Raw genomic sequence first — 21,260 nt, forward strand, 5'->3', positions numbered from 1 at the left:
CCTGGTATAGGTCCACCCCTGCAAATTCAAGTGGCATTAGTCCCTCACCCTTTGATTTCCCCAAGAGGGTAATAACCACTTTTCAGACTGCTCTACTAGGCTTTCGGGGTTACTTCCCTTGTTCCCTGCATCTGGAAAGTTCCTTCTCAGCAAGCCATCACCCACTTAACTTCCTGTTATTTATCATTGTCAGGAGTCTGAAGCAAGAGGGACCTTGGGTCATCTCGGTCTCTCTGGTTCATAGAGCTCAGCCCAAGGCAAGTGTGGTTACCAAGCCTTCCAATAGCAATGGTCAGTTAGTTGTTGTAAAAACATCCTAATGTGAAGTGACCCCCGGGAAGGACAAGGAGACAACACTGATGTGTTCTCTTTTCCTGGTGCCCAGATAGATACCAGGAGACACTTGGATTCTTTTCTGAACAATCCAAGCCTAGCAACCCTCTGCGCCTCAAAACTGAGGCCCCCATCAATGAGCCCTGACACTCAAAACATGCAGAAACTGCCAGGCAGCTCTTCAGGCAGCTCTTCGTGATAAACATCTTGCCCTTGCTTTGCTGTTCCCTGTCCCCTATCCCAAGTACTGGGGATTGAAGGCCTCAGTTAGGCAAGTGCTTTACCCCTGAGCTGCATCCCCAGCCCAGAGTCAGTCCTTTTCCTGGACCAGAGGCCACAGCAGTGCCTGGCAGACAGAGGGGAGTGTCCCGGGCCTGCTCTCAGCAGCCAGGCTGGACACTGCACACGAGCAGGGCACTAATTATTCACATGCAATGAAATGTAACCCTTAGTAAGCAAGTCTGGAGTTGACACAAATCAGAAAACACATCCAGTTAAAACTGAGCAGGGGTGCCTTTTCTGGAAGTAGTCAAGGCACTGGTGTTTTTAAAAAGTCCCCAGGAAACCCAGCACACCCAGGGATAAAAAGCACTGGTTTGAACTTTGTCAGAAGTCCATTCCATGCAGACCAAATACCTGAGACTCTCCCAAGATCTAGTTAAAACTGCAGGCTGCCAGGCTATGCTCAAGATGATTGAGTAGGTCCGGGGCGAGGCCTGCAAGTCTATATCTGAGTGTCCAGCTGACGTGGACGCAGAGGTCTGTCGTACAGCTGTGCTGTATGGAGCACACACACACACCATGGCGTAGGCAGACAGCAGCAGATTCAAGATGGCAGACCACCCATAGCGAGGTTGCTCTAACAGTTAAGATCCTCCTGAAGCATGCCTGCCCACACTTCTCTTGTGGGTTTGCCCCCACCCTAACTTTCCAAGTCCATGACATTCTTCTAGTAAAGTAACCCTTTACTAGGTTACTGAGACAGTCACCTTCCCCCCCCCCCCCCCCCATTACTTCAGCTCACACTAGTTTACTTCCTCTGCCAGTCACTCATCCTGGAAAGCTGTGTGCTAAGAGGTATAGAAATGGACAAAAACTTGTCCTCTCCCATTATCTTCTCAGAAAGCAGGGGCAGCAGACTCCAAGACAGTCCCACCAATAGCCCCACTGAAGAAAACTTCTCTCTCCATGAGGCCAGTCCTACTCATCCCTACCCTCTCAGCACTCTATGCTACCCCTCTGCAAATTTGGCTCCGCATCTCCACAACCTCCCGACACTTCAGACCTACTTCCTATTTTCCTCTGTAGGAGCAAAACTCCACAGGAAGGGATTTCTCCTGGCTCATAGTCCCATCTCCAGGATAACACATGCCAAGGCAGTTCTGTGGCAGACGAATGAGCAGCTAGAGACCCAGGGGTACAGTATGCAAGTAAGGACTGGTTTTTATTCTGGGAACAGACAGGAGGTGCGTGCTCTCAAAGGCTTCAGGAAGGTGGGTAGAACTGTCAGGTACAGACCAGAATCCCCACAGAAGCCCACACAGGTCAGCTGAATGATGGGGAGCAGAGCCAGCCCCACTGTTGAGATGGGAAGGCAGGGACCCAGAAATGGCCAGCCCACAGCTGTCAGAAAGTAAAACTCAGTCTTGGTTCCCAAATCCCACACACGGTGCAGCTACAGCTGGCATCAACTCTCAGGTGTACTTGTGCCTCCTATGCCCCCTGTGCCCGAGTGAGCACAAGGGAGGTGTCTTCCCCAGAACAGATACAAAGCAAACAAACTCGCAAGCCTTTATGAAAAATGCTTTTTCTTCCTCAGCTAAAACTCGAATTTTGCCAATCAAGGAACTGACAGAAGAACAGTTTCGTTTCAATCATTTAACATCTGTGTAGTATTCAGTGGTAGTCAACACTGAAATGCTTTATGCTAGTTTCCCTTTAAACAGATTAGGAAACTGTCTGAGCTGACAGAAGTGAATTCTCACATTACTGAGCTGATGGGAGGTAGAATCCTAAAATCAGTTCCCAACTTATATCTGTACCTGGCAGTGCAAAGCAAAGGGTTCACTTTAGTGTCGCACAAGGGGTAAGGACCACATAACCTTTGGCAACAATAATTTACAAGACACAAGTCCCATATTATAAGAATTGAAAAAGACTATACAACAAAGGAAGGAAACAGATGAATGGTCAGCCAATATACAATCCAACCAGTTAACAAACAGGGCCAGAGATCAACACAAGTCATACACCATCTTCTGTGTAACATCTTGGCTTTTTTTTTTCACACAAAAGGTAGATCAGTCTAAACTGGCTGTTAGTTTATTTACACCTCTAACTAAAATTAACATTTAAATGGAAGATGCATTAATAAGATCATACCACCAATTTTCTACCGGTTAAGGAATTCACCAGGTTATGCTCATATTTAGGCAAATATTAGAATTAGTGAGCAATGTCTTACAATTATTAACTTCCAAGATAATACTGGATGATTTTTCCCTCCAAATACAAATAAGTAAAACCTAAAGGGACACAGAGTAAAAAATATTTTCTAAATAAGAGATGTGTTAAAATGAAGTCTCAACAGTACCTACTTACAAAGTTAGAATAAACAGAACTTTTAGGAGTCAATTTCAGTTCTGGTTTCACCACTTAAGAAAGCTGAGGCAGGTCACTTTGTCTAAGGAAGATCTGAAAAGTCATAATACTATCTTAAATCCCACCTACACACACCTTTTAAGTCTTTCCACACCAACTATAAATTGAAGAAAGTACAATTTTGAGAAACGATACCGCTTCTCACAAGTCACTTGGTCACTAGCACTCACCCACAACATGCCTGTTCCCAGTGACTTAAGTTAGAAGCTCCTTGCCCTGAAAGATATATCTCAGTTGAGCAGCAATTGCCACGACACCTTACCTGGAGTACAGAGTAAAATACAAATTGTCTTCTATTGGCACCAGCAGACTAAAGTCTAGGTATGCACAGGAACTGACTTAAAAATTGATTAAATATTTCAATTCATTAAACAAAACAAATTACATGCTTAGTCAACAGAAGTTTAACTCTAGTTGCTTACTGAATTTTGAATTGGCCCCCATGAGTGGTAAATACAACACTTTGCATTTGGTGCAAACCAAACAAATCAGGCTTCCCCCTTGACAGTATAATGTTCATTTGTATGTAAAGTGCCAGTTTTATTTACAAACAAGTTAAATATACTTAATTCTGCTTTGTAGCAGTGATATTGTTCTTTTAAATGCCTGATGGTTGTAACTGATGCTTAATTCTACTGGGTCAGGCTTGCTTGAGGGTTCCCTCACTTTGAAGCTGGGATCATCTGAGGTAGCTACACAGTTTTTAGATGCCATTAACGAACACGTGGACAATGGTGTAGCTGGCCGATGCATTTTAGCTGATTTTTTTGCAGGGTTAGGGGTAAAAAGAAAAAAAAAAAAAAAAAAAAAAAAAAACCAGCCAAATAAAAGCACATCTTCCGTTCATTTAGAAGTCAGCATCCAAGGTGAAAGAATTCTCTGTTGGATTCGACATCACTCCCATCCTCTGATACTCGCCTACTCTTTTTTCAAAGAAGTTAGTCTTCCCTTCCAGTGAAATATTCTCCATAAAGTCAAATGGATTTTCTACTCTGAAAACCTGAAAAAGTTCACATCAAGACATAAGTACAGGGCTAGGGCTGTAGCTCAGCAGTGGAGCACTTGCCTAGCATGTGTGACGCACCGGGTTCGATCATCAGCACCACATATAAGTAAATAAAATAAAGGTATTGTGTCCAACTACAACTACAAAAAAATTTTTAAAAAGACATAAGTATAAAACTCCAATTTCAAAAGAAGCAGAAAACTACAAACAATGATTTACCTTGTTGAAACCCAGCTCCAGCATGAGCCTGTCTGCCACGAATTCAATGTATTGCTTCATCAAAGTGCAATTCATCCCGATGAGCTTCACAGGCAAGGCCTCTGTAAGGAACTCCTGGAGACCAAAACACAACCTGAGTTCCCTGAGGCACGAAGACCTCATCCCGCAAGTGCGAGTGACTGGCACACAGACCCACCTGTTCTATCCTGACAGCATTGATGATTATTTCTTTCACCCTCTGCTCTGATGGTTTGTGTACCAGGTGTTTGAACATCAGGCAGGCGAAGTCACAGTGTAAACCCTAGAAGGAAGTTCAAGACCACGATAAAGTCAGAATTCTGTTAACAGGGAATATGAAATTGCTTTATTCTCTCCAGAATTTTCATACAATTTGCCTGGCCACACTGACAGCATGTCAACTGGGGAATGTCAAGGGGAAGACGATTAACTGTCTACTCTATGATGTCAATGAGGCAGACCTCAGCTCCACAGAAGGCCCTCAAAGCTGCCACCTAGGTAACAGGCCAGGCCTCTTCCTCACTGCCCTATGGTGTCCAAAGACAATCAGACTTTTGCTCAAGTATACTTTGTGCAGCCATGAGCTCTTAACTTTGCCTCTATTCCCAAAGGAGCAGGGCAGTTAACTTTTAGATGCTCAGGAATTAATGATGTAATTAAGTAAAACAAATAGGCAAGTTGAGTGCATTGAACTCCAATAAACTCCAACTTATCTTCCATAAGGGAAGATCAGCTGTTTGATACACCCAATGGGCTCCAGAAATGGTGGGGTTCATGCTTCTTGCCTTTCTGATGTGATTTAAACCAGACAGTCTGGGTGTCTTCACCCTCCTTTCCTCAGTTTAATCCAAGTGCCTACAAAGGCACCCTGGAAACAAATGGATCACTTTGTTAGGAAGCTTACCAAACTTTGAAATATGGTAGGAATAATGAACCCAACTACCATGTACAACTATAATGCACCAAGAAAAAAGTCAAAAAGTTGATTAAAAAAAAAATCATGCACACACACACATACTTATAGTATCACAGAACACCAAGCAAGAATAAAGCATCCCTTAAGATCCCATCAAGTACTTTTAGTTTTGTGTATTTATACATACAACAGGTATGTATGTAGGAAGGTATTAAACCAAGAATAAACAAAATAATTTGAGTACATACAGCACTTCATTCTTTTCTGAGTATGTATGCAGCTGAACTCTTAAATGTGGACATTTGATATCCTGGGTCCCCCTCAGTGAACACAAGGTGGGCCTAAGAGTTGCAGGTATTTGGGCTGCCAGTTTAGCCAGTGTATTTAACTTAGACTCACCTCATCTCTGCTAATAAGTTCATTGGAAAATGTGAGGCCAGGCATCAGTCCTCGTTTCTTGAGCCAGAATATTGACGCAAAAGAACCAGAAAAGAAGATTCCTTCCACAGCGGCAAAGGCTACAACCCGTTCTCCTGTGTAAGAGTTAATACAAAAATGTTCCTAGTGAGCAATTGTTGGTATTTACAGGAGAGGCCCACAGCCCAGTAACATTACTAAAAGAAGATCAGGTTTAACTAGGGCCTCAGGCATCTTTACCGTAGGTAGCCTCTTTGTCCCCAATCCAACGCAAGGCCCAGTCCGCTTTCTTCTTCACACAAGGCAGAGTTTCAATAGCATTGAAGAGAAATTCCCTGTAAGTATAGTAATAGTGATGAGAGTAAAGAACTGGCCCCAAACTTCTAAACGAGAGCCCTGGGATGAAGGTCATTTCCCTCCAGATTTTAAAAATCTCAACATTCATTTGACTCAGGTTAACACACAGAAATTTAGGTATTCAAATTAAGCTCCACCATCTACTTACACTAAAACAGTCCAGCATACCAGGGTGTATATTTTTACAGTGCTTGAGATTGAACCCAGGCCCTCACACATGCTAGGCAAGCTGAGTTACACTCCCAGTCTTTTCAGATTTTACTGAGACAAAGTCCAGGATGCCCAGGATGGTCTAGAACTTTCAATCCTCCTGCTTCAGCCTCCTGCACAGCAGCAATTACAGGTGTTCACCACTAGGCCTGGGTCTCCACAGAATTTATTGGCTTAATCATTTCAAGTCCAGATCACAGGTCCTACCTTATTTAAATTTGAGATATAAAATCTTAACTGCTATGCTGACTACTATCCCACTAAATGAATAGTCCTTCCAAAGACCACAATGGGAACATTGGGCCAATTGCCAACTCTATAAGGTAAACGTATCTAAGATTGCTCCCTACTATAATACTATGCTCCACTGTGGACCCCAGATCAGGAAGTCAGATTCATTTTCTTACACTCATCAAAGCTTTCCTTACCACCTCTCTGCCTCCCATTTATCCTGGGGTCCACCCAGGAGCCCTGATATCCCTGGCCCTCCTTCCCACATGACCTAGTTATCTGAAGCCAGTCATCAGCACTGGACTTGCTTCATTCTCTCTGCGCCTCAATATCCTCTTCTACTTGAAACCTCAGGCTGCCTCTCTCTTGCTTTTGAGGATTAACCACTAGACCTTCCTGACCATATCTAACCCCTTGGGTAATCTCCCCAGTCATGGCCCTATCATTACCTTTTCTCTTTCTATCTATAAACATGTCCAAATCTCTTTAGTCCTAGTATCTTCAATTCCATTAGGCTCTCAAGTTACCACTCACCTTTCCTCACATCCTCCCAAGTAGTTCACGACAGTCATAACCTCACGGCTTCCATTCCACCTGAGGCTGCTGTCCTGAAGCATCTATGACACTCAACTAGCCCATTGCTAATGTCCTCCTCTCCAAACTCCAAAACTTAAAATGGGCCATAAGCTACCTTTGTTTTTCTGTGATCCCCTAATCTAAACTATCATTTCAGCCCAATTGTCCTCTCTGTGCCTAAATTTATCTTATGGCTCAATGCCGTCCATATTATATAATTCCTCTCATTATGCATCTAGGTTTTATTTTCTGTACTGTATTACAAGCTTCCTAAGAGGCAAGTTACATCTTTATCCTCCATCATCACCCACTATAGGTACACCTACACTATAGGTACAAAAAATTTGTCAACCCTACACTATAGGTATAATAAATTTGCTAAACCTCAGTGTCAGTCCATCATACTCAACCTCTAGAGATGTTTTTCTTTTTTTTTTTCTTTTTTTAAATGTCTTTTTTTTTTTGCGGTGCTGGGGATTGAACCCAGGGCCTTGTGCTTGCAAGTCAAGCACTCTACCAACTGAGCTATATCCCCAGCCCTAGAGATGTTTTTCAAAAGAAGACATTAGATTTTTCCACAGTATATTTCCAACTTTAAAAAAAAAAAAAGGAAGACCCTCATAACATTAAGTAATTGGCTAATTAAGTGAATTTAGGTCCCTTGTTCAGAGCAAACATGACCATGGGTGCTAGAAATTCATGACAATCTGCTTAGTCATTCTAGAAACATTTTTATCCCTCTGAGAAAATAAAGTTAATAAGGGAATCCAAAACATCCTGACATACCATTTGACTACTCACCTTTCTTTAGGATCTTTAATGTAAGTGTCAATAAGGAGACTATACATTTCAGAATGTATGTTTTCCATGGCAATTTGGAAGCCATAGAAACAGCGGGCTTCTGTAATTTGAACTTCTTGGCTAAATCGCTCCACCTAGTGGTAAAACACATCAAAAGTTTGAGAAAAAAGTTGGCGGGAAGACAGTCAATGGATACTAGTAGCATCAGTTGCTTCTTTGCATCATTAAAAGGTTTGCTTCTTTATGCATTTAATATAGTTCTTCACAATTCTGTGACAAGCAAAACTTTTTATGTCATATGCTCAATTTATAGATCAGGAAATAGATAATTCCTATTTTATAGGATTTCTATGAACTTTTGATTATTGATTCATTCCTTACTAAACCATTTCAAGAAAGACCCACTACTGCTGAAGGCACAATGGCACATACCTATAATCCCAGCAGCAGGGAAGGCTGAGGCAAGATAATTCCAAGTTCAAAGCTAGCCTCAGCAACTTAGTGAGGCCCTAACTCAAAAAAAAAAAGAAAAGAAAAAAAGATATATGCAACCCAAATGTTAAAACAGTAAGCCACAAAAAGGCGAGAGCAAGTATGGTAGCTACTGGGAATAAATATATTGCTGCCACTTAACATCAAGGAAAAAATACCATCAACTGTAATGTGTTGCAAAACAGGAAATACCATGTAGTATAAATTCTAGCTTAAACATGCATATACATTCACTGTATGGAAAAAATTAAGATGATGAGAAAAGCACACTTGTTCTAACTTTAATTTTCAAAAGTGAAGACTTTTTCCACACTCACCAAATTTTCATTTACGATGCCATCACTTGCTGCAAAGAAAGCCAGAACATGCGATATAAAATATCGTTCCTCAGGCTTCAGGGCTTCCCAATGCTGAATGTCCTTGGAAAGATCCACCTGACATTTAGAAGTTCATAACAGTTAGTATTAGGGAAGAGATTCAAGTGTGTAGGAGCTCACGAATACACACTTCTAAATCTCCTTTTAAGTCCACTACACCTCTTGAGCACTAAACTCTTCACATCCAGATTCCCTTTTGAAAATGAGAGCATCTAACATCCTCAGTGGGCAACCAACACCAAGTGGAATGTAAGTGTATGTCAAACAAGTTATACGTGCCCTGCAGGGGTCTTCTAGGGTCAAAGCAGTGGCAAGTTCTCGAATGTGATTACCTCCTCGGCTGTCCAAAAGGAAGCCTCAGCTTTCTTGTACATCTGCCAAATATCATGGTATTCGATAGGAAAGATGACAAAGCGGCGGGGGTTCTCTCTTAGTAGTGGTTCATCCTCCACGCTGGGGGCAGGTACTTTAGTTTTCTGTTCGGAAAAAGTGGCAAAAAAAAGTGTTGAGCGGACCACACGAAATGGCCATTTTCTCAGGTCAAATACCTTCAGTTATCGGCAACTTCATGTGGCTCAACGGGTAAACATTGGCTGTCACTTTGCTTTCCAAATGCACAAGAGGATCATAGGACCTCTAGGGGCACTTTGGCGGGAAAGGATCGCCCGGCGGGGAGCAGGCCCCACAGCTGAGGAGACAAAGCTGCTTTGGCGCCAAGCGCGGGCACCTGGGGACGCCCCCTGGTGGCGGCGCCGCTCGCTCCCGGCGAGTTCGGGTCCTTCTCGTGCCCCACGCGGGCCACTCACCGGCTCCATGGGCTCCTGGAAGATTCTCCGCGCGGTCTTGCTGGCCAGGACGCGGGTCCCGCTGAGGGCCGGGGGCTGCGGGGAGACGCGCGTGAGCCACGGCGGGAGCCCCCCACCCTCCCAGCCCCACAAGCCCACCGCCCGCCGCCGACCCGGGGCTGGGCACCCACGGTGTTCTCCTTGTCGGCCAGGCTGAGCCCCTTCAGCGGCGAGAGCTGCAGCTGCTGCTGGTCTGCGATGGTGGCGAGCGGGACGCGGACCGAGAGCATGGTGGCGGCGGCGGCAGAGGTAGAGACGGCAGGGAACCAAGTGGCCAAGCGGGACCCAGAGCTCCCGCGGCGCCGCCAGCCCGCGCCCTTTAAAGCCCCCTCGGACTGCGCGCGCAGGGGGCGGGGCCCGGAGCTCGGCTCTTCCCATTGGGTGAGCGCGGCCCCGCCCGGCCCCGCGGCGCGCGGGAGATTCAAGCGCGGAGGAGGCGCTCCCGGCGGCCGGAGCGCTGGGGACCACCGGCCGGGCGGCGGGCGGGGACGCCGGAGCCCTGCCCCCGCGAGCTGCTAGCACAAAGGCCGCAGCCCGGGGCGTGTCGGCGGCCGTGGCGCGCGCGGGCACTTGCTGGACCGGAACCGTTTGGGGTTGCGAGAGGCGCCGCGATTGGAGCCCGCCAGCAGGGCGAGGTCTCCGCCCCGCAGCCCCACCTCTCAGTAAACGTCTCGGAACCCGTCTGCGGCCGGGCTCAGGGTTTTGCAAATGAGGTCGGTGCACACGCCTGAAAAACGCTCCTGGCGGCGGCAGAAGCATTGCCACGACCGTCTGGACTCGAGTCCCTGGGGTGCGAGAGCAAGGGTGCCGAGATCCGATAGATCTGGGTTCGGCGATGATCGGGCAGCCTAACAGCGCCGCGGAACCCGGCAGTTCCAGATGGCCTGGCCTGATTTCTTAAGGACTCGGTGTCCCCATTGGTGGACGGGATTTGTAACCACCTGTGGGATTAAAAGAGTGTTAAATGAGAGTTCCTGTGAAATGCGCAGTCCTTTGTGCACCTTCAAACCAACTGATAACCAAATGACTCAGAGCGAGGCTCTTGGTGCAGTTTTCTGTCCTTTCTTCTGTCGGATCACTGTCTGAGTCGCACTTGTTTTAAAAGTTATAAGCCGAGCGAAAATTCCAGAAAGTTCAGAGAACGATTAAAAAACTAGAAGGACTAGAAATTCATTCATGACTCACTGGGCGTCACGTCGACTGAAGAGGAGTTTGAGATCTCCTGCGGGTGCGGGTGGAGACAGGAACTCAGTGACAGTTTTCCCTTCATTTGGTACTTGGCTTTCCGATTCGCTGGAGATGATTTACCCAGAAAGGGGCAAAATGCTTGAAATACGTGAAGGAAAAGAAAGGTTAGGGCCCAGGAAAGAAATGAATAACTGGGAAAGCTCCAGAAACCGCACACACCCTAGGAAAAGGGTGGGGTAGGGAAGAAACCGCTCCACCTAGGTCTATATTTGCTATTTCCTAAAGTACACAGACTTGGGTTAAAGGCCCTTTCGCCTTAAAGACCAATGCAAATCATTTTTCTTACAAAAAGCAACAACTAAAACTTTGGTTCAGCAACGTTCGCTTAAACCACATCGTCGGTTTCACACGTACACACTTCAGCATCCATCTCCAGAAAATGGATGTTTTCATTGATCGTTATTTGGCCTACAAAGCCATGTTCACCTCTAACAAAATTATCGGTAAATGTTTGATATCAGTTAAAACCTAATTCCAGTTTCCTGTAATCAATACCCGGAGTGCTGCGTTTGGTGGCTCTCTTGGACACCGGGTGTTTTATTCAGCGCCTGATGCACACACCGTAACTGAGCGGCAGCCAGAAATGGTCCCAGTAGAACACCTGGAGCGAGGGCACGGTCGCCATCCGCCCCTCCCAGCCTCCGAGTCCTCGGCGGGCGTGCCTCCTCCTCGCCCTCAGTCGGCCACCCCTGCTCCGCTGGGAAACGTGGCTCTGCCGGCCTTCAAACCCGAGGCCACCTGGCGACCCGCCACGCAGGAGCGGGCGCCCACTCCGGGACGCGGGCTGCTTCCGGTGCCGGCATCTGCCCAGAGTTTCATTTTACTTTCGGCGCCGGCTTTGACATCTACTCCACGATTGGTCCAGAGAGATCAGGCTCCGCCCTCGGCTCCCGACAGGCCCCGCCCCTTCCGCGGCCCGCGCTCCGTGGCCACGCCCCTCAGCCTGAGCACATTTTCTCCCACGCTTTGGGTTAGCAAGATTTCTATATTTTTCTGTACTGGGGCTTTAACCCAGGGGCGCTTAACCACCGAGCCACATCTCTAGCCGTTTTTGTGTTTTGAGACAGTGTCTCACTAAATTGCCTCGCTAAAGTACTGAGGCTGACCTTGAACTTGTGATCTTCCTTGAACTTGTGAACTTTCTGCCTCAGCCTTCCGAGCCGCTGAGATTACAGGCGTGAGCCACTGTGCCGTCGAGTTAACAGGATTTCTAAAAGCTGCTTCAGGAGAAACCGAGGCCGCCGGGCTCAAGGGCTGTTCCCAAAGCCTCTCTGCACTCTGCACCAGATACTGCTGAGGGTTGTTCTCATTATCACAACAGCGCCCACGCCCCTGGCAGCCGGATCAGGTGATGTGCATTTTTAACTCGGACAACAGGGGAGGTGGGTATTTTTTTTTAATTTATATTTATTGTAAACAAATGGGATACGTGTTGTTTCTGTTTGTACATGGAGTAACAGCATACCATTTGCATAATCATACATTTACATAGGGTTAATGATGTTTGATTATTTTTTCCTTCCCCCCCACCCCTCCCACCTCTCTTTTCCCTGTATACAGTCCCTCCTTCCTCTATTCTGGCCCCCCTCCTATCCCCCATTATGTGTCATCATCCACTTATCAGTGAGATCATTCGTCTTTTGGATTTTTGAGATTGGCTTATTTCACTTAACATGTTATTCTCCAATTTCATCCATTTGCCTGCAAATGCCATAATTTTATTATTCTTTATGGCTGAGTAATATTCCATTGTATATATATACCACAGTTTCTTTATCCATTCATCAGTTGAAGGGCATCTAGGTTGGTTCCATAGTCTGGCTATTGTGAATTGAGCAGCTATGAACATTGATGTGGCTGTATCTCTGTAATATGCTGATTTTAAGTCCTTTGGGTATAGGCCGAGGAGTGGGATAGCTGGGTCAAATGGTAGGTCCATTCCAGGTTTTCTAATGAATCTCCACACTGCTTTCCAGAGTGGCTGCACCAATTTGCAGCCCCAGGAGGTGGGTATTTTTAGATCTGTTTTATAGGTAAGAGACCAAGGCCTGAGAGGAAACTGCCCCAGTTCACACAGCTCCTTGATCTAATCTTTATCCCTTCCAGACCACTCTGAAGGGCAGGATTTCTTATGGGTTGACTTGAAACCAAAAGAAAAGTAAACACGAATGGAAGTCAGATATTTTTCAGGCCCAGAGTTAATTCGTAACTACCCAGTCCAGCTTCCTATTTACTGCCTGGTGTCTTCCTTAATAGCCTCCTCCCCAGATAAGGAGACCACAACAGACTCCTTTCTTGGCGCATAGGGCATATGCATGGGAGTGGGGAGTGGGGATAAGCCAGCTTCAAAGTTATCCTGACCTGGCAGACCCTGAGCCACCTGAGCCTATAGGATGCAAAATCACATCGCTGCGGGGTGCAAAGTCGGCTAAAATCAGCCTTCCTGGTCACCTTGCACTCAGCTCAACAGTAACTAAGAGGCCAAAAGCAAAAGGCAGGTCAGTCAACCCTAGGAAGACTTCCTGGAAGTGTCGCTGCTTTAAGTCCCAGGGCATGTAGGGACCACCCGAGAGTTCAGCATGAATTCCAGGTCACTGCTTATGTATCAGGTGCCACATCACTTGATGTCACTGAGACTGCCCATGATGAGTCCCACCAGGTTGTCCGAGGTTTAGTGGGGCGGGTTATTTAAGACCCTTTCCATCCTCCGCTGGCCTTCTGAGACGCGCCTCTCCGTCTTTTGGAATAGAAAACTTCAGCAACCAAGTTGATGTTCTGTTTCCCACTTCAGTTCGCTTTCGGGTCCCCCTTCCACTGCCACCATGGGGAGTCATTATCCCAGCTCCTCCTTTCCCATCTCTTTTCTGTCTCCTTCCTGTCCCCACAACAGTGTCCCCAGTGCAGGGAAGCAAAGCCAAGGCCATATGTGCTGCACAAGCCAGAAGGCCCTCTGCTTCTCCTGCCTTCCTGAGCGCAGAGCAAAGCCTCCCCCAAGAAAGTGAAGGGCCGGGCCTCCCAGCCAGAGACCTGCTGCCTTGAAGCTTTCAGTCCCCACACGTGCTGGAGGCTGGTCTGAAGCTGCTCCCAAGAGCCAGCTGTGCCAACCTTTCCTTCCGTCTGACAGCGAGTGGCATCTGTGACGCCATGTCTCCCCTGACACGCAGACTGCGGGGCTTGTGCCTGGGCTGTGCACCTGGACTGCTTTTCCTACGCCCTCTGCCTCTCGGGCTGCAGGCACCTCGCTTCGGTGCCCTTCTGTCCACACAGTCCTCCTGGCTTCTGGATGCAGTCGGTTTGAGCGGGCAGAAGTGAGCGCAGGTTGGTTGGATTAAGTGAAGGAGGGAAGAGGTGTCAGCCCATAGTCTGTACCTGGACTGTGGACCCCCGCCACACCCAAAGAGCTCTCCTCAACGGTCCTTGCCACCTCGGTGAGACATGGCCTTGCATTGTACCGGATTCAGGCATGGCTGTCCTAGCCCCTTGGGGTTACCATAATAAGGTAGCAGACTGGGTGACTTAAAATGACAGAAACTTAATTCTGGAGGCTAGAAATCTGAGACCTGGGTGTTGCCATGGCAGGGTGCTGGTGAGGGCTGTCTGCCAGCTGTCCCTTCACGTGGTAAAGGAGAGCTGGCTCTCTGGTCTCTTCTTACAAGGGCACTAACCCTGACCATGAAGGTTCCGCCCTCACAACTTAATTACCTCCCAAAGGCCCTACTTCCAAAACACCCGGACCGAGGGATAAGGGTTTCAACACATGAATATGGGGGGAGACAGACATTCAGTTCATTGCCACAACTTCAGCTCTAAGAGAATTAACATTTGCTAAAAAGAGCATCTCTGCTTGGGTTAAATGTTAGCTCTTCTAAAACTGTTTTACAGTAGAATGAATCGAACAAACCTTTCCTGTGTCCGTATATGAATACACAACCAGTGTAACTCCGCATCATGTACAACCACAAAAATGGAAAACTATACTCCACATATGTATAATATGTCAAAATACATTCTGCTGTCATGTAGAACTACAAGGAATATAAATTCTTAAAAAAATAAAATGTTTTAATATCGACAGCAAATTACATTCATAATTATTCTGTCCTCAAACAGAGACCTGGATCAAGACATTAGCCGCCACATCCAGAAGTCTAGGAAACAGCCACCTGCTTGCCCCAGGCCACTGAAGTTAGAACTTTGTGTCAGTTTGCATGACCCACACGAAGTCAACTCCTAGTTGTACCTTCACAGGAAGTGGTTAGTCAGGATGCCCACAGACAGCCAGATGGAGCTGTTTGATGTGGTTGTTCCCCACAAGTCACTGTGCTCCTGTTTCTCCGGAGTGGGAGCCGGGGAGAGCAGCCGGGGAGAGAACTGTGTAGAACGGCAGTTCTCAGACTGCACCCTGCCCTGAGTTACTCTAGTTTATAAAGCCGTAGTTTGCCATGAGCTACACCATTTTGAGTACCAGTGCCAAGGTGGAAGGACCACATCTGCCTGGCAGGGTGATAAATAACTGACATGTGTGCCTCATCAAACCAACCCAGGAGCGCCTGGACACAGGAGCATCCCCAATCACATCAGCAACGCCAGGCACGGGAGCTTATCCCCCTCACCAGATGCCACCCCTCACCTCAGACCCATAAAAGGAGGAGCCCCGCACTGTAGCACACTGACCCGGTCAGCTGGCCAGTCCTCACTAACTGCCTAGGAAAATCATCACAGTGAAAAATCTCCGAATCTCCGTCCTTGGACTTCAACAGAGTGTAGTCTCTCCTGCCCTTGATGACCACACAGGGCCACTCCAAAAGGACACCTGGAGCTGACACTCAGACTAGCTGCCGTCCATCCAGACCCTCTGCTTTAACAGCTCTGCAGAACTGGCCTGACCACCGACGATGACCCTCTGACTCTACTGTCCCTCTGTCTCTTTCTGCCTACAGTGCTCTCGGTACAGCATCCTGTAGCCCTGCAGTTTTTCTGTGGGGAAAAAATAAATAAATACACACACACACACGTAAACACACAGAGACCCCAGAAATGAAGATGGGAAGAAAAGAACACTTTACCTGGCTTTTGTCTATTGGGTGACCCGTGAGTATTCAGTGAACTGTCGCCGGTGAAAGTGGTGTAGCCTGTAAACTTATTGTTATTCTATAAATTCCGACGCTGTGGAAAGACCCAGGTGTGTGTGGTTCACATTAATGACATCATTTGCTCACAGCAGCTAGAGTTGTCTCATTACTGAAAATATTGTGAAAGAGGGGAATTTTTTTTCATAGTAAAAAATGCTCTTTAAATTTCAAAATCTACCAATCACAGGGAATGCTCTTTGCTATTATAATTATAGACTGTTCAAAGCCAGCGTAGGCTAACAGCAGCAGTGACAATGAGAGCTGGTACACAAGATAGGTGCCGTGTGCCAATTACAGTTCCCAGGGCTTTGCTCATTCCTCATTCCAGATAATTGACTGTGAAGTAGGTTCTACTATTAGCCCCACTTCGTAGATGAGGGAGCTGATGCAGAGTCACTTAGTGAATTGTCTGAGATCACGTAACGTAACGAGTAAGTGACAGCAGCGTTACAAACCCCAGCAGCCCGGCTGCGGAGCCTGCGTTCCTGACCACTGGACTCCACTCATTTTGTAAATCCTTAGTCGCTTCACTCTTGCTTATGTTTAGCTGAGCCAGCCGCTGACCACAGAAAACATCTACACGCATGCCTTGCTTCTTTTGGACTGAATCTCTCTTGCTTAAAATTTCCTTTTTGAATAAGGTAAGAAATTAAAACTGCACATGAAAGGCGCTAAAACTGTGTAAAAGGATCCTGTGAGAACCTCTCCCATCGCTTCACTTTCACTTCCCCAGCCAGAGGTAAACTCGTCCCCCATGGCTTGGGTATTGTCCTAGAGATAATCTACAGAGCACACACAAACTTATATTTCAAATCGCTTTTTAAAAAAAGGTTGACTTTTCTAAACAATTTTGAACACCAGTCTATTCAAATGTGTCCTGGAAAACCAAGATGCCCAGACACTAAGATGATCACGTTCAGTGGGCACACTGGTTGGTACCCTCAGGCTCGCCCTGTCCCCACTGTGGAAGCATGGCCAGGAAGGTCAAGAAGGCAGCATGCTCAGTCCACGGGGCCCAGGAAGACACGGTGCTCAGAGCCCTTATCACTCACTATTGGCAGCTTCTCTGTGGCACCAACTGAACCTGGTGTCCTGGAAGAGGCCACCTGTATTCCAGAGGGGAGCCAAATTGCAGCTAAGACAGGCTACTTCCTTCATGGCAGCCAGGATGCTGCCCAGTCCCTCTCGCCTTTTCTTGGTACGGGTGAGCATCCTCACCCTTTCCTTGATGAACTTGAGGGCCTGTTTGTCCTTGGAGACCTAGAGTAGTGTCATGGTGCATCACTCGTTCAGGCCAAAGCCAAATGCCTCTCAGCTCTTGTAGCACAAACCCGGTGCCTTGGCTTGGCTCCCCTGTGACCCTTGTTGAGGTCCACAGCCTCGGTTGCTGCAGAACCATGGCCGCTGCTCTTCAGAGGCTGCTGTGGCAGATGGACTGACTCCAGAAGAGCTTCTGTGGAGGTATTTTCATGGTTGACTGTGTAGCCTTTGGAACAAAGTTGATACTAATAACCTACATGTCATATAACTCTGTTGCTGATAAAGGTGGACAAGGTTTGACTGGAGAGCAGATTGACTGGAGGTGGGACATGGAAGCAGAAGGGACCCTAATGTCAATGCCTCTGGAGTCAGAGTGGGTGCGGGCTGCCTGCTGCCTGCTGGCTGTGGGCCTGGCACGCCCCTCCATTGCACTGAGTGGTACCTCTCTCATCTGTAAAACGGGCCAGTGATACTCACTAGCACATCGTGAGGCTCAGGAGTGAACAGTGGCCCACGCTGGCATGTCTGCACCTCAATACCCTCAGCTACTGTGGCTATTGTGATGACCGTGATCTTTGCTGCAGGGTTTTCCAAGGCCCCCTTACCCACCATTCACAGCCCCCACATGGCCTGACAGGGCCCACAGAGTGTTGCCTCTCTCCCCCCTGGTCCCAGTGGGCCCCCAAGAGGTTGTCTCAGTGGAGAGACAGTGAGGCTTTGGGCCTAGACAGCGTCATCTTTACAGACCTGGGGCATCGCACAGGACGGACTGACAACTAGAGATGGCAAGGCAGTGTTCCAGGAAGTGGACAGACAGATGGTGTCGGGGAAAGAGCATGAACAGGGGGTCTGGGTGCCTGGGCTTCACATCTAGCACCAGGCCTGAGCCTCTGACGCCTCTGACTGCCCGTCTCTTCCCATTCAGAACACAAGTTCAAGTCCTTCGAGACCCATGAGGCTGCACCTGGCCCGCTTCAGGCCCCAGATCCGCTCCCAGACCCCTCCCTTTGCTGGCCCCTCTCAAGCCATGAGGACCTTCTTGCTGCGGGGACACTGGAGTCACAGGCGTCCCTCAGGGACGTCTGCCTGCAATGCCCATTCCCACCTCCAAGTCTCTGCCCAAGGTCCCCTTCTCAACGAGGCCTTCTGACCACTGGGCCTACTTAAAACAGCAACGTCAACACCCACCTGCTCCCAGGTATCTTCTGTCTCCCAAATCACCTTCCAAACACTCCCCACGGATGTCCCCATCCGTCCACGCTCCTCACACTGGAATGCCAGGTGGGCGTTTTCATCAGGCCTGCCCACTGCCGTCTCACTGTCACCTGGAATGACACCAGGCACACAGCCGGTGCTGCGTGGGGTGTTCGGCTCAAAGGGAGTTCCTAGCACCGAGGAAGACACCAGAGACATACGTCAGACAACTACTTGGTTCCAGGGAGAAGCTCAGCATTCCTAAATTTTCAAATTAAATGGATTGTGTGTTTCCCGTGATGAAACCAATCCATACTCGTGGCAGAGAGTAGGAAAATAGAACAAAATCATGCCTGCTCTAATGGACCAAATGATGGCCGGTTGAGTTTATGCACATTTCTCTCCCTTAGAAATTTTTAACATTTTTTAACACAGGCAACTCTTGTTTTTGCCTGCTGGGCACACCCTAGCTGTAGTTAGCAACTCCTTGAAATTACTTTTGGGGACCCTCCTCCCCGACTCCTTTTGCCCCAAAGTCACCAGAGGGTCTTTGGAGATGAAAACCTGACCCTGCTGTCCTCTGGGCTGCAGGCTGAGTCCAGCTGCTTCCCTTGGCCTTCGCATCCTGCCCCACAGAGGCCCCCGCCAGTCTGCCCTCTGTGCTCTGCCTTTTCTGTTCCGCACCTTGGATCTGCTCGTGGCGGCCCTGAGAACATCACAGTTCATGCAGTTCTAGCCTGACCGCTCCTGCACATCCGTCCAGGTCCTTTGCCTCCTGTTGCAGCTCAGGCGTCTTCTCTGCGGAGGAAGAGCTGTGCCCACTCCCAGCGACTGGTGTATGACATTGGTTCAGCCAAACAGGTGCCTCTTGCCTGCACTTCGCCACTTCAGGGAGATTCCCTGAGCTCAGGCATCTGCCAGGAATATTCCAGCAGTGTCCCAGTGTCCAGTGGCAGCAATGTCAGCAGTGGGGCCCAAGCAGACAGTTTGGAGGTGTGGCCTTGATTGTACCTGTGTCCTCAGCTGCCTGCACGTCCTCAGTTCCTGTTGGTTTTCTGAGCCAGGTTTTCCAATTCTCCCATCTTCAATTCCAGGCTCCTTTTCATGAATCATCTTCCTGCCACCGTCAGTGGAGTTTCTGGCCTCGCGGAGTCCTGACATCCACTGGGGCAAGCCCCCTTCTCCACAGTGTGCCCAGGATACTCCGCCTGTGGCTGTGGCCTGCAGTCCCTCTAGACCAGGAGACCTTTGGGTGTTATTGGCCTCTAGTCCTCAGGGCCTAGCCTAGATGCTCAGTGCTCAGTGAGTAAATTAATTCGCTTTATGGTTTTTGCCATCTCTGATCCCAATGGCTGCAAGCAGGTGTCCATCTCCTGGTACCTACCTCAGGCTCAGCTTCGGGGGTGCTGGGGGTCAGCAAGCACCACTGACCTCCTCCTCACAGTGCCTTCTTCCCTCCAGAGACTGAAGAGCAGGAAGAATGGCCTGGGTGCCAGGCCTGGGCCTCAGGTCTTAGGAAGCAAAAGCCCTTAACCCGGTGGACTGGTTTCCCTTCTGGCCCCTGCTGGGGGCTTTGTTCAGCCGCTTGCTTGGAGCATTTTCTCAAAGGAAGCAAATGGACCCCTCTCCCTGTTGCCCTTAGGGATCCCAGCTCCCCTTGGAGCTGGATGACAAAGGACAAAGAGGACATGTGACAGCAAGGCAGAGCAGGGTGTCCTCCTGATGGGGACCTGCTGGAGACCCATGAGTAGATTGTGTCTGAGAACCTGCCCCCAAGCCTTTTGAAGACCCCTCTCTGGGATGGCGTCCTTTTGGCCAGGGCTGCTTTCCTGAAGCACCGAGGACAGCTGCTGTTTCAGCGGCTGGTTCAGAGTCCCGTGGGATTCTGTGTCCCCTGGAATGCTCCTCAACAGACGTGTCCTACCAGTTTCCCTCCTGGAACTCTTGTTAGCACAGCAAAGGTCCTGAGAAGTTCTGCAGGAGGGAAACCAGGTAACAAGGGGAACAGGTGGCCCACCTGGGCCTCTCTCAGGCTCCTGGGCACACCTCCTGGACTTCACCTGGGGCGTCTGCTCTCCAGCGGGGGCAGGAAAGGCGGAAAGTAAGGCTTTCCCTGCCACCAAGACCCCACCCTCCTCTCGCCAGGCTTTCTGGAAAGAGGGAGGAACCAGTCAGGTCCAACTTCTTTCCCAGAGCCATAGTTGCATTAAGAGAGAGGAAAGCGTTTGCACCAAAGCAGATCTGTGACACATCCTTAGTCCACCCTAGGCCATCTCCTACTCCGGGACCCTCACCGAGTCCACGTCTCCCTGGGCAACAGGCAAGACAGTAGCTGACATTCCCTGAGCACACACTCAGTGCAACATTTGCTGAGGAGTTTGTGTCTCACAGTGAGTGTTGCTAACGATTATTTTTTTGGTGCCGGGACCAAGGCCAGGGCCTCACACAGGCTGTAGGCGAGTGCTCTGTCGCCAGCCTCCCCTGTCTCCGCTTGCCTTCGAGCATTGCGAACCCAGTCCTGGGCACAGGTGGGGTGCTCCATAGAGCGAGGAGCCTCCTGGTGTGTTTAGTGAGTGGAGTCAAAGATCTCACTGACCCCTGTATCTACAGCCCCCAGCACAGTGACTTGCACATGGTGGCCTCGCCAACACTAAATTCCATCAAGGGACACTGGAGGAGCAAGCCAGTGGAGCATGGCCAAGGGTGGTGGGGTGTGTGTTGGGGGGATCCGTCTCCTAAACCTTCCCCTCATGGAAACGCAGGACCCAAATCAAAGGGTGTGCCCTACACGCAGCCCCATGCTCACTCTCTTCCTTTGATTTAGGGACAGATGGTAACCCTGCACCCGGTCCACTCAGAAGCTCGGAGTCCCCACTCAGCCTGGGCTCTGGGCACTGTCCTGGAAGGTTGTACCACTAGTGGTCACCAGGGGGCGCCCTCGGCATGGATGGCCACCCACAAGGCCTC

At 48.7% G+C, this 21,260-nt stretch overlaps 1 protein-coding gene across 1 annotated transcript; it reads right to left on the reverse strand.

The window, feature by feature from the left end:
- Positions 1-2,988: 2,988 nt before the first annotated feature.
- On the reverse strand, positions 2,989-9,864 carry RRM2 (ribonucleotide reductase regulatory subunit M2). The gene is made up of 10 exons (XM_079109997.1): positions 9,591-9,864; positions 9,421-9,495; positions 8,947-9,090; positions 8,555-8,671; positions 7,746-7,879; positions 5,811-5,905; positions 5,553-5,686; positions 4,416-4,520; positions 4,220-4,333; positions 2,989-3,994 (listed from the first exon to the last, which is right to left on the reverse strand). Exons 1-10 carry the CDS (start codon positions 9,687-9,689, stop codon positions 3,842-3,844), a joined length of 1,170 nt encoding a protein of 389 aa, XP_078966123.1. The 5' UTR covers positions 9,690-9,864; the 3' UTR covers positions 2,989-3,841.
- Positions 9,865-21,260: the final 11,396 nt, after the last annotated feature.

This window comes from Sciurus vulgaris, assembly GCF_902686455.1.
Source record: "Sciurus vulgaris genome assembly, chromosome: 14".
Taxonomy (NCBI): Eukaryota; Metazoa; Chordata; class Mammalia; order Rodentia; family Sciuridae; genus Sciurus; species Sciurus vulgaris.